The 15,806-nt window shown below is 35.8% G+C and overlaps 1 protein-coding gene across 7 annotated transcripts in view; it reads right to left on the bottom strand.

Annotated features, from left to right (window-relative positions):
• Nucleotides 1-15,806, bottom strand: part of CPLANE1 (ciliogenesis and planar polarity effector complex subunit 1) — an 86,330-nt gene that overhangs the window by 45,369 nt on the left and 25,155 nt on the right. For all 7 annotated transcript variants that reach the window (XM_088153051.1, XM_088153048.1, XM_088153047.1 and 4 more), the window contains 12 exons: nt 14,750-14,889; nt 13,527-13,744; nt 12,790-12,954; nt 10,090-10,228; nt 8,664-8,773; nt 7,768-7,929; nt 7,518-7,626; nt 6,869-7,175; nt 5,462-6,371; nt 3,123-3,274; nt 2,855-3,021; nt 1,043-1,116 (listed from right to left, as the gene is read on the bottom strand). In XM_088153051.1, the coding sequence (XP_088009177.1) occupies nt 1,043-1,116; nt 2,855-3,021; nt 3,123-3,274; nt 5,462-6,371; nt 6,869-7,175; nt 7,518-7,626; nt 7,768-7,929; nt 8,664-8,773; nt 10,090-10,228; nt 12,790-12,954; nt 13,527-13,744; nt 14,750-14,889 (2,653 nt within the window). The remainder of the gene's footprint in view (nt 1-1,042; nt 1,117-2,854; nt 3,022-3,122; nt 3,275-5,461; nt 6,372-6,868; nt 7,176-7,517; nt 7,627-7,767; nt 7,930-8,663; nt 8,774-10,089; nt 10,229-12,789; nt 12,955-13,526; nt 13,745-14,749; nt 14,890-15,806) is intronic.

Below are 15,806 nucleotides of genomic sequence, written 5' to 3'. Positions count from 1 at the left end.
GAGGTAAAATATCCACAAATGGTTAGTTTTCAATCAATTACTAAATTTTATTCAACAGAAACCTACAGGCATTAATTATACTTGGTGCAGCACCCTGAGTGCTTATGAAAATTGCTACAGAATTGTCATTTTTAATGGGGCAAAAGGGGCACTCATTAAGTACACAGGGAGTAATCATATCATCAACTTAATTAATTATAATTTACTGAACATGTAATTATATTTTTGATAATTTGGGTCCTAAAGCCAACTACTCAAAGTCTGTCTCCTCAGTTTAAAAAAGCTTGTCCTAGTTAAAAATTAAAATTCACTGACAACCACTAGCTCTTTCCATAGTAATGTCCAAAGAACCTCAGAATATAAAGACATAAAGTCAAAGAAACCTTGTTTGAGAGGCAGGGTCTGAAGCAGAAAACTTCAGTTTTGGTAGTGAATTAAAGTTGAGTGATAGTTTATAGCTTATTAATGAAGTATCATGGGCATTTATTTGATTTGGGAAATAGAGACCTACAGATTTTTGCTTGAAATGTTCAAGTCCAATAACTTTTTCACAAGTGATGAGCTATTGTGGCCCTTTCTAGTTTTGGTAGTGAATAAGGGCCACAATAGCTCATCACTTGTGAAAAAGTTATTGGACTTGAACATTTCAAGCAAAAATCTGTAGGTCTCTATTTCCCAAATCAAATAAATGCCCATGATACTTCATTAATAAGCTATAAACTATCACTCAACTTTAATTTGAATGTATTTTTCTGCTATCATGGGAAGCATAGTATAAGATGTATGTTTCTCCTGATTATTATAGATGATGTCTAGACCAAGAATTGTATGAATGAACTTGATTTTACAGTAACAAGTTATGATTCTATAAAAACCAAGCTAAACAATGCCAAAATCCTCCTCCTACTGCTCTGGAGATGGTGCAGCATGTTCTAGCATATGTACTGTGCTAAGCCATATTTAGTGTTATATATGATGCATAAAACCTAGGGTTTATAAACACTGAATGGAAGAAAATACACTTATTTTGAGCACAACTTGCCTCATTTTTCTTTTGTACTGATTTAATACTGACAGAAATGGTAGGACTCTTTGAAGATGGATCTTCACTGTAGCCTTTAAAAAAGCACAACATTAAAAAGAACAATTAAACTGCTGAGAGAATATAATTCTTTTCCACATATTTTCCTTTCTTTTCACTCACAATCCTTTTCATTAATTTTCTTGTGTTTATATGAGAGATGATAAGTATTTTGTGAGTATTTTGTTTCTGAGTGGCTCTTAAACTCTAATTCATGGAATCTCTAAAAAAAATGTTGAAATTATTTTCCTCTCCTAAACTAATGTTCCTGTTCACAGTCTTACAATGTATCTTTGCAATGTTAGTCAGGCTTCTTGAAGGTGGAATTTCCAGGATAGAAACACCATTTTTCCCTTCAATTTCTCTCCTCCAGACCCCACCCCACACCACCCTTTATTCAGGATTTTTATTCACTATAGTGGATTATAATGATATAATAATACTTCAGTATTAGGATCCAAAGTGGGCAACAGAACTGTATCTGCAAGCAGGTCCTTAAAGAAGCCATGCTTTTTCCTAGATTCACGCAGGAGCCATGAAGGCCCAAAAGATAGGTGTTTGAGGTAACTCAAGTGCATGCATGGCAACTATGGATGCCCAGGAAAATCTGTGGTTTCTTCAAGAAGATCCCTGCCTGCTTCAGATCCAAATAATGCACATGTCTATGACATAGAGGGCCAGAAGACAGTCAGACTCAAACTTGTATATATGTGGCTGTCCAGCAGAAAACCCAAAAGAAAAATCATCCCATCATGATTCCACACCCCCATGATATTCTAAACTACCAGGGACCTTGAGCAGTTCAATTATTTTCATTTGTTTTTTCAGCTGACAAATTGCTGACTCCTCAAGCTGCCCTCTGTTTTGACTTGGCTGGTAGATTCACACAAGCTCTACTTGATTCAGTTTTTGTTTTTGTTTTTTTATCTCTTAATCAACTTGTACGGAACCTCAGTCCTTACAGTAATTCTAGGCTGTCTTAGCTACCTGGATTTCTTAACCTATCAACTACTCTCTGTATTCAGCTCTCATGAACACACTATTAGATTCCATGTTCTGGTCAGAAAAGGCATCCTATCATTTATTTTTCCTTTCATTTACTAACACACATTTTTATTCTCTTGGGAATCCTTTCAGCATAGAGTGGCCATTACTTTTTTAGTGATGGCTCTGTTTTGCTTCTAAACCGGAGTCTGATAATAGGGGGAATATTAACTCCATTCTATTTTGTGAACAACATGGGGCTCAGAGGAGTGAAGTAAAAAATCTTTTCTCTCAGTTCAATCACTGACAACTCACTCCAGCTAGAGTGGAAAGAGCAGTTTCTAAAACAAATACAGTGGAGTTTTGGATTTAGTAGATCCAACACTGTGTGACATTACACTTTCTTTTATTGACAACTATCCTAGTAGGGGAAGTTTTCTAACCACAAAGCTTTCTGCAGGTAAAGTGGGCTATATAGGCAGATAGAAATTCCTGTTTGATCTCTGCTAGTAGGAAGGTCTCTCTACTCCATCCTACCTCTTCCTTGCCTTTAATCTGGGTTGGTGGGTCTAGGGCCTGGGATTCCTTTGCTTCACTTTAATTACAAATAAATTATACATTAAGTATCAGAGAACAAATTCTGGGGAAAAAAACCTGTAGGGTTTCACATTTTTCCAGTAACAATACTTTATTAGAGGAAGTATTACACAGCCCATGGAAAAAATCTCTTTCATTTCATATAAATCACTTCATATGGATGGAGAAAACATTATTTTTCTTTTAACTAACCTTCAGTTTCAGAGGTCTCGTCCACTTCATTTGGTAGGAATCCTATCATTTTTTCTGCCAGACTGATATCAACAGCTGTACCTCCAATATCTACATCAGCAGGTTCTATAGAATGACCTCTATGACTAACTTTCTTCTTATTCCGCTTTTCAGGTAATGTTCTGCACCTTTAAAAATTACATTTTAAAAAAGTTAAGATTTTAGATAGTAGTTCTTACCCCCTTTGGTAATCTATGCCCTTACATCAAACTGAATACTGCATTATCACCTTGGAATATTTTCAAATGGTTCACCATATGCATGCCCATTTTGGATATCAGCTGGAGCCCCATCTGATGGAGAACTATTTGTATCCACAGCATCATCTTTCTCTAGTTTGGATATGACAGTGGAAGAAACTTCATATTGTTTCTGTGATTTCTAAAACAACAACAACCCCATATATAACTTTTAAGTTAAAATATGATTTGCATTCATAACTTTACATTAAACTCCTATATTATTGTACTGTACTTTTCAATATCTACTATTGCAGCATAGGAGACCTGTCTGCCTAAGAAAATCCTCATCTGTGACAATTATGTGCTTTCAGATTTGGACTCGGATGTAAGTCTTGTTGAAATGTATGCCCTTCTATAATAATCTGTGGCCGAAATTATAATTTGATAACGTAATTGTCTTGAAAAATTATACATCAAATTCTAAGTTTTTCCTTCCCTGTATTGTCCTTGTATTACAGGTAGTCCCCGGGTTAAGAACGTCCAGTTTAAGGATGACCCATAGTTAAGAAGAGAGCCTATTGTAGCAAAATTCGAGTTAAATACACAATGGTTCAAGTTAATTACACAATACTACTTATATAGTATAATACAATAATACTGTTCTGGCTTACATACAATTTTGACTTAAGGATAGACCTTGGGAATGGAACTCGTTTTTAAACTGGGGACTACCTGTAGTTATCCAAAGGCTCTATTTGGCTTTAATTACGTTTCAGCTAAACAGATCATACTGTAGGCCAAGATTTCATTAGATAAGTACCATTCCTTAATATTTTTCACGTAAGTTTCTGCTACCTGTTAAATGTACCATCGAAGGAATGGCCATGGCCATGGAATGTTTGAAGTTGCTTAGCGACTGCTCTACAAGGAAGTTCATTACTTAACATTCTAAAACCTTGGCCTCCCTGACAGTGTGCTAATTAGTCAGCAAGAAAACATACAGTGATTGCTAGAAATATTTTGAATTAGTATGCATCTCTGGTAAAGCAAAACTTCATAATAATATTTTATACTATTTATAATTTATAATGCAATCTCATGACAGTAAAAGAAGAATGCTATAGAAATGTCATACTTTTCAAGCCCTACTAACGCACATTTACTTTTTAAAATATAAAGTAAGGGAAATGAAGAGTTCTTGTTCTAAGCAGCATACAAAGTCTTTGGATTCATTTTCCTGACACCTTCTCATTATCTTATTAAATAGAAGAGCAGAAAAATTCAAAATCCTGAGATAAAAAACAAACAACACAACCAAGAAATATTAAGTATGAACCTTTACCTATTATACAATCCCAGTGCGCCGATAATTTAAACTGATGCAGGTAAACTTAAGATGTTGATATAAAATACTTAAGTTTATGTCATTAATTACTGCCTTCTCTGGACAGCAAACGCTTCAACAAAAAATACAGTTCGTATTTTGATATTCCTATGTAAAGTTAAAAATGTTTTTCTTGGTCTTTTTTCAGTCTCAAAAAGATTTGAGACTGAAAAAAGACCAAGAAAAACATTTTTAACTTTACATAGGAATATCAAAATACGAACTGTATTTTTTGTTGAAGCTTTTGCTGTCCAGAGAAGGCAGTAATTAATGACAATTAATGTCAAGTATGACAAATCTTTTTGAGAAAGATAACTACTGCAAAAATTACTATCTCCATCCTTTCTTAGTGAGAAAAACTGAAAGTGAAATAATCTTGCTCAATCTGTGCCAATTTTCAGAGATGATGTTGACAGAAAATCACTTATTTCCCTTGCTGAGTTGGGCAAACAGCAAAATATGTACAACTGTAGGTAGTTATCAAATTAGAGTAGTTGCATCTCTATGTGCTGAAGAAAAGGGAAGGGTACAATCCCATAAAGTATAATAATAGACAAGATATGAGTGGCAAAACATGTACACAATCCCAATAGATGGTAACAACCTTATTCTACAAATGACTTCTCAAAAATAAATGCAAACGAATTCAACAGTGTTTGTTTCCAAGTAACCATGCATAAATTCACATATGTATATATTATACAAAAGAATAACGTCTCCACTATTTTACATACATTAACAAAGTACTTGCTTTCCTAGAACTCACAGAAAAATGGAAAGGTGGCTGATTCATTTTTTGTATATTCATTACAAGTAGTGCATTATCCTCACTATGACACTGAACATTTATATTGCTGTGTCAAGGCATCTGAACTGGGACATATCCACACTTGAGCTGTTTTCTTTCTATATTCAGATTTTTATTTGTATGCACTTCTGAGACACTTTGGCTGAGATCAAATATTAGCTTTAGACATGCTCAAAATAATTTCTGCTGCTTACCAAAAGGCAACTTTGGTCTTGAGATTTGTTGCAGTAACGTTGCTCTAAAATCCACAATGATGAAAGTATGGCAGATGAAGATATTTTTACATGCATCATTGGTTGGCACTCCTGAAATGTCCCCAAGATGGGATCTTGAAACATTCTTTTACTGGACCATCTGATCATCCATTCAAGTAAACGAGATATATTATTAAATTTAAGGTGCATTTCTGGAGTTGGCTCCTCTTGCTGTGTAATGTCATTCACTTGTCCAGTTTTGCAGATATATTTATGAAGCAGAGCTCTTTTAGGGGTAGACCAACATTGACCTAATGCTGACATAAATGTTATTTTCTTACTGGAATCATGTGTGTCACTGACTGATTGCTGGCTTTGACCAAATAATCCTCTTCTTTTATTAAGTCTCATAACTGAATCAGAAACAGAAAGCTCTAATGGTTGTTGAACAGCTAAAGTTTCTTTTTCACAATCTTTTTTCTTTTTATCACATAAAGGAGCTAATTTAGAATCACTAGATCCAAAAACAAGGGTGTAGCAAGAACCAGCTCTAAATGCATTCTGGACTTCAGTTCTGACCTGTCGACGTTTCAGTGTTGTATGAACATCAAAAAGAAGAGAGTGGAGCTCATGTTCTCTAAGGAGTGCTGAAAAGCATGTCAGAAAAGGAACAGCAGATTCACTGTGATTGAGTGGATCTCTTTCAAGCACATAAGTTAGAAAAAGGTCTAAAAATTTAATATATTCATCATCATCACGTTCAAATTCCCATTCACCGACTAGAGGCATACGGAGTTGATTGGGAAAGTCGTTATGTATCTCTTTTTTATTATCTCCTTCCCCACTGCAGTCCTTTAACTTTTCACTCCATTCTTTAGGGTTGGAAACATCTCTACAACAGGGTAAATCCCTACAAAACAGATTAAAAATAACATATAAAAAGCAAATTCTTCTGTAAATCCATAAAGGCAGGGGAACTGCTTTCAATCCAGGAAAGAAATTAAGATTACAAAATAGCTAAGAGTAAAATAAAGCTACCTATCATGATTTCAATCAAATGCTAACTCCTTATGAAAAATATTAATTATACTGAAAAATACATTAAATATTATTTTTATGATAATCGCATGTTTATTATGTTCTTCTGCTTTAAGGATTTTCTTCAGTGAATAGGGCTGGTCCACTGCTGTACCCTCACTTTGCTGTGTAATCCCAGCATCAATGGAGATAAGAGGAGCAGAACAAAGACATGAGGCTGTTAGGTTGCGGTCCAATGCCCACTTACATAAAAGTGAGCCAGATGGAACCTGATGCAAAGTAAACCTGCACAATTTCATAAAGTTAAAATAACATGATATACAAAGTAACACTTTGTCTGTTTTAAGACAAAGAATTATAAACACTTACTTGGAATCTTCTTGCCTCAGTTTTCTTGCTTCTTCTGTCACCAAAAACTCAGAAACTGAATCTGCTGGTTCAGCATCGTTATAACCCTGAAGGTTTCCCAGATCTGAAATTGTGCTTCTGCTTAGAGTAGTCCCCAAAGAAAACTGATCATAGCAGGAAACTCCAGGGTCTTGCATCTCTTCTTCTGGTGGCTCCCAGATACTTGTTTGAATGGGTCCTATGTTTCTTATCACGCGTTTCAGGGTTTTCACATTCACTTTGTAAGCAGCCTGTAGAACAACGGACATCATTTCTTCACTGTTGGGGCCTAACCATAAAGACATAAAATGTGTTATTTCTAAAATGGATCACATTAACTAGTCATTTTAATTGAGATTTCAGATAATTTATTTTGTATGATAAATTTCATATGTAATGGGCGTGTAATTCCATTCTGTATGTGTTTATTCAATATATGCAATTTCTCTTGACCAATAATCTACATGTAATTTATTGTTTTCTTTCTGTAAGAATTCTGGATATCGTTGTTCACATTACTTAAAAATTGTATTTCATACTATGAATTTATATTTTCAGTTTTCAAGGAAGTTTCTTTTTAAGAAAAAATACTGCTTTGCTTTCATTCCTTTCCCTTTGTCATATACTGTACCTTTAACTGTGCAGTGCCTAAATTGCTTGTATAGATCATTATATTTATCCCTTAAGGGGACCCTCACATCTTCAAGGCTAGGAAATGCTTTCACCAAAATTTCTGCCACCTGTACAAAACAAACAAGAATGAAAACACTTTCAAGATTGCTTTCAGCTACTTGATAAATTTTCCAAAAACAGATTGCATGCTTGTAAAAACAAACATTCAAAGATATATAAAGAAAGCTAAATTCTTTAGTCCTCCATACCTTTTTAATTGGTGGTAATTCTCCAATAAGGCTCAGAATGATATCCTGGACAAGTTCTTCAATGTTCATAAATCTAGCAAAAGGAAGCATTCGGCAAGCCCACTCCAAAGCATTGATAGAGTACTCAACTATACAAGCATCAAATTCGATCCTCTTGAATTCCTAAAGAAAGAACATCTTGTTAATTGTCCTAAAAATCAATATGCATGGCGACTGTCATCTCAAACTACCTGTGATGTAAACCCATTTGTTAAACCCTGGCCTGCCACGAATATATATAATGTTAAGGGATTTAAATAAAGCTGAAGCCATGGATAAAGGGAATACAGACTACAGATCATCCCCCTGTAGCTTGTCACCTAAGTTTATTTCTCTTTCTAGATGAACCCCAATACTAGAATAGAAACTTAATTAAGGAAGAGGGTGTTTTTTTTTCCTTTTAAAACTGGACCCAACTATTCATTTTATGAGTGATTCAGGTAGGTTGGATTTAAACCTATAGATCTGCCCTTGTGCTGTACTGTATAAACTTTGTCTATGACTATTATTAAAAATATTTCTAGGCAACTTTTAAGATCAAACCTCTCCCAGAGCGGCTTACAAAAATGGAACATAATATTAATAAAATCAGTATGAAAATAAACATGATATGATTATGATTATTTCTAGAGGAAATCCCAACTACAGTAATCAAATACCTTAAGGGACAAACTTAAAAATCAGCAGTGGTAAGTAGGGAGTGACTTCCTAAGTGTGGGACTGTTACAAAAAAGGACCTCTTTCTGATTTAAACTGACTTAGCTTAAACTTTCTAATCAGAAAAAAGACGAAAAGGTGAGAAGATAATATCCTATATCATTCAGTGTGACTTTAAAGTTTCATGCTATTTTAATTACATTCTGGTTTTCCAACTTCTCCCTTGCCCTTTGATACCGCCTGCAACTATCAGACAACCTTTCACGAACATGAAGCATCCAGCACAATATACATAATTCTCGAAAGCATCCTGCAACAGAGAGACACATAGAAAATTCAAAGAGGTGGCGCGGGGAAGTACATCACAAAACAAGTGTCATTTCTACATTTTCACTTAAAATAGTTTCTTTATAAGTAATAGCATCTGCAAGCAAACAATATATTTTAATGGTCATATTATTCACTATCATCAGCTTGCTCGCTTTCTATCGATTAACCTTAACTGTGGTTGATTTAAAAAAAACCAACTATATTATTCCTTCTAAGTTAATTAATTTTATATTCTATACTAATAAGACCAAATTAATAGAAAGAAACTGATTTCAGGGGAGTAAGTAGTCCATTAACAGTTTCTACATAGTTAAGGTGCTATAATTAATAATATAAGGCTTACATTTATTAGATGATAATTTCATGTCAAGTGACATTTCATTAGGACAACAGAGATATAACAATAACAACAACATTGCTGTTCAGTTTTTGTTCATTTTGACATGTCTGCAGGAAGTGTCTTGGTTCAGAACTATGATTCAAGATTGCAGTATTATTTAATACCGTTACTCTAAGACCCAGGTGACATAACCTGGGTGTAACCCAGGGAATTTCAGATCCAGTCACCACAGAAGCTTCCTGAATTTCTCTGGGCTGTTCATTATATATCAGGCCAGTTATCTCACACAGAGAGTATTGTAAGGATAAAATGGAAGGAACATTATGTATGCTACCTTGCCTTCCTAGAAGAAAGATGGTATGTATGTACTGTAAATCTATCAAATGAAAATAAATTTTAAAATGTATCTCCAGTACATAACATTTTACTGCATGAGGGAATCAGTATGAAAAAACTAGGACTGAGAGCCTGATCTCTTCATTTTACAGCAACAGAACCAATACATGCTTATTTACAGATCATTTTACCCAACTTATTAATGACAAGTCACATGAAAAGTTAAAATTGCCCTCTCACAAGTAGCTTGGGTCCTTTAATGAGATTTACTGAAAAGGAATGGAATGAGGTTAGAAAAGTCAACAACTTGATTGCTTTCATTTTACAACCCAATTTATTTCTCAGCTTCTTATGGTGGAAACCTTTTCTTCTTTTACCACACAGACGCTCAATTTAATGGGCCAGGAAACTAATTCGTTGGCTGATAGCTGAGGAACGTGCAAGGGGCCAGGATGAGAATCTCCCTCAGGCTCTGAACATACCATTAAACCTAGATTAGATGACAATATATTTAGTAGAGTGCCTAAACACTTTAAAAGGGCTACTATGGAGAGACAAGTTTCCTTGCTTTGGACTTTATTCTTCTTTAAACATGTATTGGAATTTCTTCAGATACAGACCTATAGTTTTACATGAAACAGCATCAAAGTTATGGTCTCCAGAAGACGTGGGTCTTAAGAACACTGTATGGTATTTGGAATAATTAAGCAAATTTTCTGGAAGAGCACTTAAAGGAAGAAGAGCACTTTTTTTGCGAATCTGAAAGGAGAAAGGGACAAAATTTACAGAAAACAAAATCTGTGGTAAGTTGCAATAATTGTTCCTCAGTTTTTCCTACTGACTCTATACTTCAAGATTTACACAAAATCCACTTAAATAGGACAGAATATGAAGGGTGATACTCTTGTATTGTGAGAGTGATATATAAGAGGACACCAAATGTACAAGAGAAAGCAGATGACAGAATAAAAAAAGCTGATACTAATTCGTGAGAATTAGCTAGGGGGCATAAAAGATAAGACTTGTTGCAACAATGGATCAGAAAGACTTTATATAAAGTCTGTTTTAGTAATCAGGTACTCTATTACAATGGTCAAAATTAAATGTTGCATTAGTATTTCTAAACCGAATGCTGCCAGTTTCCTAATTTCACCAGATGTGAGACCTTGAAGGTCTGCTGCTTCTGCTGGTCTACCAGCCTCCCTGTTGTGTAGCAACATCCCTGGCTGAACCGCTTGATTCCGCTGCTAGTTGGAGGTGGAATCCTTGAGATTGATAGTCCTCCAGGATTTTAACCTGCCTTCAGCTGGCATAGAACTTGAGGTAGCTCAGGAGTTCACAGCAATCATGGCAACCATGGACCTGTCCCAAATTATTGAGGGCCTAATGCATACCAGAATTCATGTACTAGATTTGGTTTTTGTCTCATGGCAGTTACACTGTGATCTCAAGATGGAGGAGGGGTTTCAAAAGATACTGGGTTTTTTTTCCAAAGATTTTGATGAGTTATTCAGCTGAGGCCTTAGTTGCTGCCTGCAATAGGCAGATGATGAGAGCTTTGGACTGGATGGCTCCTGTGGGGCCTCTCACTGCATCAATCCTGGATGACCCCTTGGCTTTCTGAACTTTGGGAGATGAAAAGTCAGAACAGACACCTAGAGTGCCAGTGGAGGAAAATGAAGAGTGAATCTATCTGAACACACCTAATTGTTGTGCCTTCACTGTGTCAGCTGGCAAAACTTCAAACTTGCTCATGCAGAGTTTTCCTTACACCTGGATCCATACTGCACCCACCCTGGGCTTGTTCCTGTAGAGCCTCTCATGGTGCTTTCCATTGGAACCCACCCCTTGCAGGGTTCTCCACCCCAAAAACTTCCCTGGCCAAATTTCCCCAAGTGTATCTTCAAATGGGTTCAGGATTGGAGAAGAAAAGGGATATAGCAGAAACCACAAGCCTGCAAAGTGGTAGGAGTGCACTGCAAGTGATTGACTGCCTCCCCTCTCATCCTTCCAATCCGAGTCACGGCACCAAACTGTTGTGGGCAAAACCTGGCTTAGCTAAAACAATCAAATCACTTTGAAGATGCAACATAATTTATTAGCATGCATACAGTATATACTGGGATCCCAGCAAAACTTTGGCAGTTTGCTGAGCAGTCCTGATCAAAAGCAGAACCAGAGCTTATATACCTTTGGCCTACTACATTGCAAAGACAAGACAAAGGAAAAAGGCAGACACAGTGTAAATTACAGCATGATGCTGGAATGGTTTAGATAAAACTATCCATGTGACCTTATTATTTATCCCTTCCTACTAGGTCATCGTGCTAGCCATACCATCTTTGAGATATGGTGAGTATGAACAATTTGGTTTTCTGGGCCACAGGTTCATGACTGATTCTTCTACCTCTCACAACTCAGGGTCATTTCAGCTTGCTGTAAATATTTTCTTACAAGGGCACTTTGTAAGCAGTTTGCATGTATGGGGGCAGGAGGGAGGGTATCTCACAGGTTTGGTAGTGAATGCAGCTTACATGTGTGTGTGTGGGGGTACCTTTTACCACCACACTAGGGATTATATTAGGGCAATAAGACTGGTAAAGCATAGTTATTTCTTCCTCTTATTATATCTGCTAATAGCCAACCAGTTGCTTTTTTTCAGGTGGCCCATTCCTTGTTGGGGAGGAACAGACCTTGTGACCATTTATTAGGCCACTGTGAATATTCCAGACATATACCGGATAAATCTCTTGGATCTGCACTCTGACTGGCATGTTCCAGTTGAGGCGCCAGAAGCACTGTCTTGCTTGGTTAACCGGGAAGAGTTTGATACTGTAATTCCTGATGAAATAGGCATGTTCCTCAGGGCTGCTATCCAGCCATCTGATTGTTAGACCTTTGTCCCTCCTAATTTGTGAAGACCATTTGAGAAGTGATATATGGTTGGGTACTGGCCTTTGTCAAAGAGGGGGTGGTTCTGCTAGCCTTGAAGGAGGGGCGTGGTATACCCTTCCTTAAGAGAACATCAGTGGATCCAATCATCCTGGACAGTCCAATCTAAAGCCTCTCCTTTTTGGGAAAGCTGTAAAGAACATGGTTGGGCTGCAGCTACATGATATTTGCCTTCCAGAGATTATCATTTAAAATATCACATCTGAAATTAACCTACAGGATAGTGAAAATTATAGATTTAAGGTAAAGAAAATACATAAAGGTTAGACCTATCATAAAGTTCTATGAAATATATCAGGTCTAAAAAAGTTGTTTTCCATATATTAGCATCACTTCTTATAATGTTAAAAATAATCTCAGAAGTATACCTTTTGCATAACTTTTCGTGCATGTTTCAGCTGCACAATATACCACTGAGCAGCAGCAAAAGAACAATGAGCAGCTCGGAAAAGAAGAAGAATCCGTTGAACAATTGCAGATACCTTCTGTCTGCAGTCTCTCTCCATTCTTAATGGTAAGTCAGTATATTCTTCCTAAACATTGTAAAATTTAAAAGGCTTACCATGTGAAAATTCCCAAGGAAAGAGTGAGCCCGAGATAAACTGCCCATCCTAATTCTTTTTATTTACTAGAGTCTGAAAAACTAAGAGAAGTGCTATAGTTTCCAAATATTTACAAATGTGTTTTATGATCAAGTAAATATAAACAAACATATATACTTAGATATACTCAGTGAAAGTTTAGTTCATAGGGGTTAATTTACTGCAACAGAAAGAACTAAGCTAAGCTAAGGAACTAAGTTCCTTGCACAAATACACATTCAATATTTTATATAGGAACAGAGATACCATATCCTCCACAGTAGGGAAGCATTTATCTACCTCTGGGTTCCTATAGTGGGTTACATAGTGTTCCTTTGTACACTAAGGAAACTGGAACAAATACACAAAAATATAAGTAGCATTGATTCTTTGCTATAGCACCTCATAAGTAAGTAAGTAAGTAAAGCTAATGTTTCTTTGAAAGAAAAACTAGTTTGAAATGCAATAGGAAAAATTAGCAAGACAAAATTAAGAAAATGTTCATACAATATTGAGATGCTTACTTCACTAACAAATGTTGGCTGAGGACAATATAAAGGTGGTGCTGGAAGATATAAGCCATCAGGAACCAAGCCGCAGAATTTTCTACTACGATCTTTGGCAAAGTCCATCAAAACCTGAAAGGTTTCTGACAGAATGTCTGCTTCTGCCATAACAGCTGCTTTTAGTATTTGTTCTACTGAACTAAAAAGAGCATTTGCATCTTCTTCTTCAATAGGATCTAAAGCAAGCAAGCAGAGAAAGTAATAAATATAGGGTTAAATATGGAAATACATTTTAGCTCAAAATTACACCTACACTGAGTTATTAATATAATTTCCCAAGAATTTTGCATTTCATTTCATTTAGACTGTATTGTGAATTCTGAAAGCCAATGCTAAGTATAGAGTGTATGGCAGTTTTACTTTCAAACTGCTGCCTCACTTAATTAGCATGGCCAAGGATCCTGGCCAATGCCAGGAGTATTTTATTCAGAATTTTGATATATCAGTTGCAGCATTTAATCCAGAAGAAAAAGTTACGGAACCTTGGTGTTGCCTTACCTTTAAAAACTATAATGATAACAATCACTAGAATAAATGGATTTCAGTTTCTCTTTCATAATAATGGCAAATTATGTTAGTTACAACAGCTAGTATATTTTCAGACAAGCAGTGTAAGATTGTAACACAAGTACAAGCATAATATTAGTGAATTAAATACCCCAAAAAATCTGCAAGAAAAAAATATTCATTCATACAGGCCAATAAAATACAGAAGAGGCTTCTATGAAAAAATGACCAGCAAATTTAATTATCTGTTATCTGATGACACCTTATCAATGGAAATGAATGGCCATAAAATGAGAGCTATTAAAGTAACAGATGTGTGTTTCTGAAGATCTTTAGAAAATGACAGAAGAATTGTTAAAGACATGGCACAGATACCTGGAGAATTATTTTACCTATATAAATCTTGTTCAGGAATGTATACATTGATAAGATTTTTGTACAATAATAGTTCATGATTTGGAAAAGTTGATATTTACAAGCAGATAACCTGAAATAACAGGTTGTCTGCTCATAAATATCTGTGAAACAATATATGAATTATTTTAAAAATGTGTATTTTTAAGAAAGGCATAAAGGATAGATTTCCACCTGTTTCCTGATGTGGAAAACACACCATTTGCATGAAAGTGTTTAGAAATATACCAAAAGAACAAATTTATATAGAGATTGTGCACCTGTGAGTTGTTTGTATCTGAGGTTTCCTTCATTTGCTGTTTCATTGTTGACAGGCTGACCCAAAAAAGATTGTAGCTTTTCTTGAAAGATACATGTTGGAGTCAAGTGTAATGGCAGGAATAATTCCACTTTCCCTGACCTGAAAGTGTATTAAGAAAAACAGGCTAGCTCTCTTCAAACTATTCTCTGAATGGCCTCTGTTTAGTCACACAGGGAATTTACTCAAGTGTAGTCACAAAATAAAAATGTTAATTGAAGCAAATAACATTTGCCCCATTCAGTATAATGTAATATTCTAAAAGAGCTAACGTTGCACAATAACATCAGCAAAAGAAACTTATTCTGGGGCTTTGCCTTTCAAATCCTAGATATAGAGGCTTCTTACTGACCAGTAAGATTACTGCAACTATCACTTCCTGCATTGTAACTGGAAGGACAGAAGACCCAACTTCCACAGATTACAAGCACAGTATCTGCTGGGTGAATTTGCTCTTTGGGCAGAAAAAGAGATGATATCCATAACTATACAAGGACTGTTCTCTATGAATAATCTCTGTGTCAAAAACATCAGAACTACATGACAATAGGAACCGGAAAATTGGTCGTTAAAAGGTGCAGTCATTATGTGAGTCACCATGGGACCAAACCCAATATTATGAACACTTTTATGATGGTCATTAAGTGAATCATGTGGTCGTTAAGCAAATCCAGCTTCCCCAATAGACTTTTTTGCCAGAAACTGGCAGAAACTGCAAAAAGGGTAGCAAATTGCAATCATGTGACCACAGGATGCTGAACTGGTTGTAAATGCAAACCGGTTACCAAGCGCCCAAATTGCGATCACGTGATTTCAGGGGTGGTGCGATGGTTTGCAACAGTCATAAGTGCAGGTACAGGTTGTAAAGCACTTTTTCCGAGGCTGTTGTAACTTTGGACCATTGTTAAATGAATGGTTGTTAAGCAAGGACTACCTGTATCTGTAAAAGTTAGATTCTTTATGTGCGGATCATCTTTGAATTTTCAAGATATACCATGAATCCCAAACAGTCCAGAATT

Source organism: Python bivittatus, unplaced genomic scaffold, assembly GCF_059951505.1.
Source record: "Python bivittatus isolate LINGU-HERP-01145 unplaced genomic scaffold, Pbiv_v1 ctg000570_np1212, whole genome shotgun sequence".
Taxonomy (NCBI): Eukaryota; Metazoa; Chordata; class Lepidosauria; order Squamata; family Pythonidae; genus Python; species Python bivittatus.
This window is presented reverse-complemented; position numbering and strand designations above follow the sequence as displayed.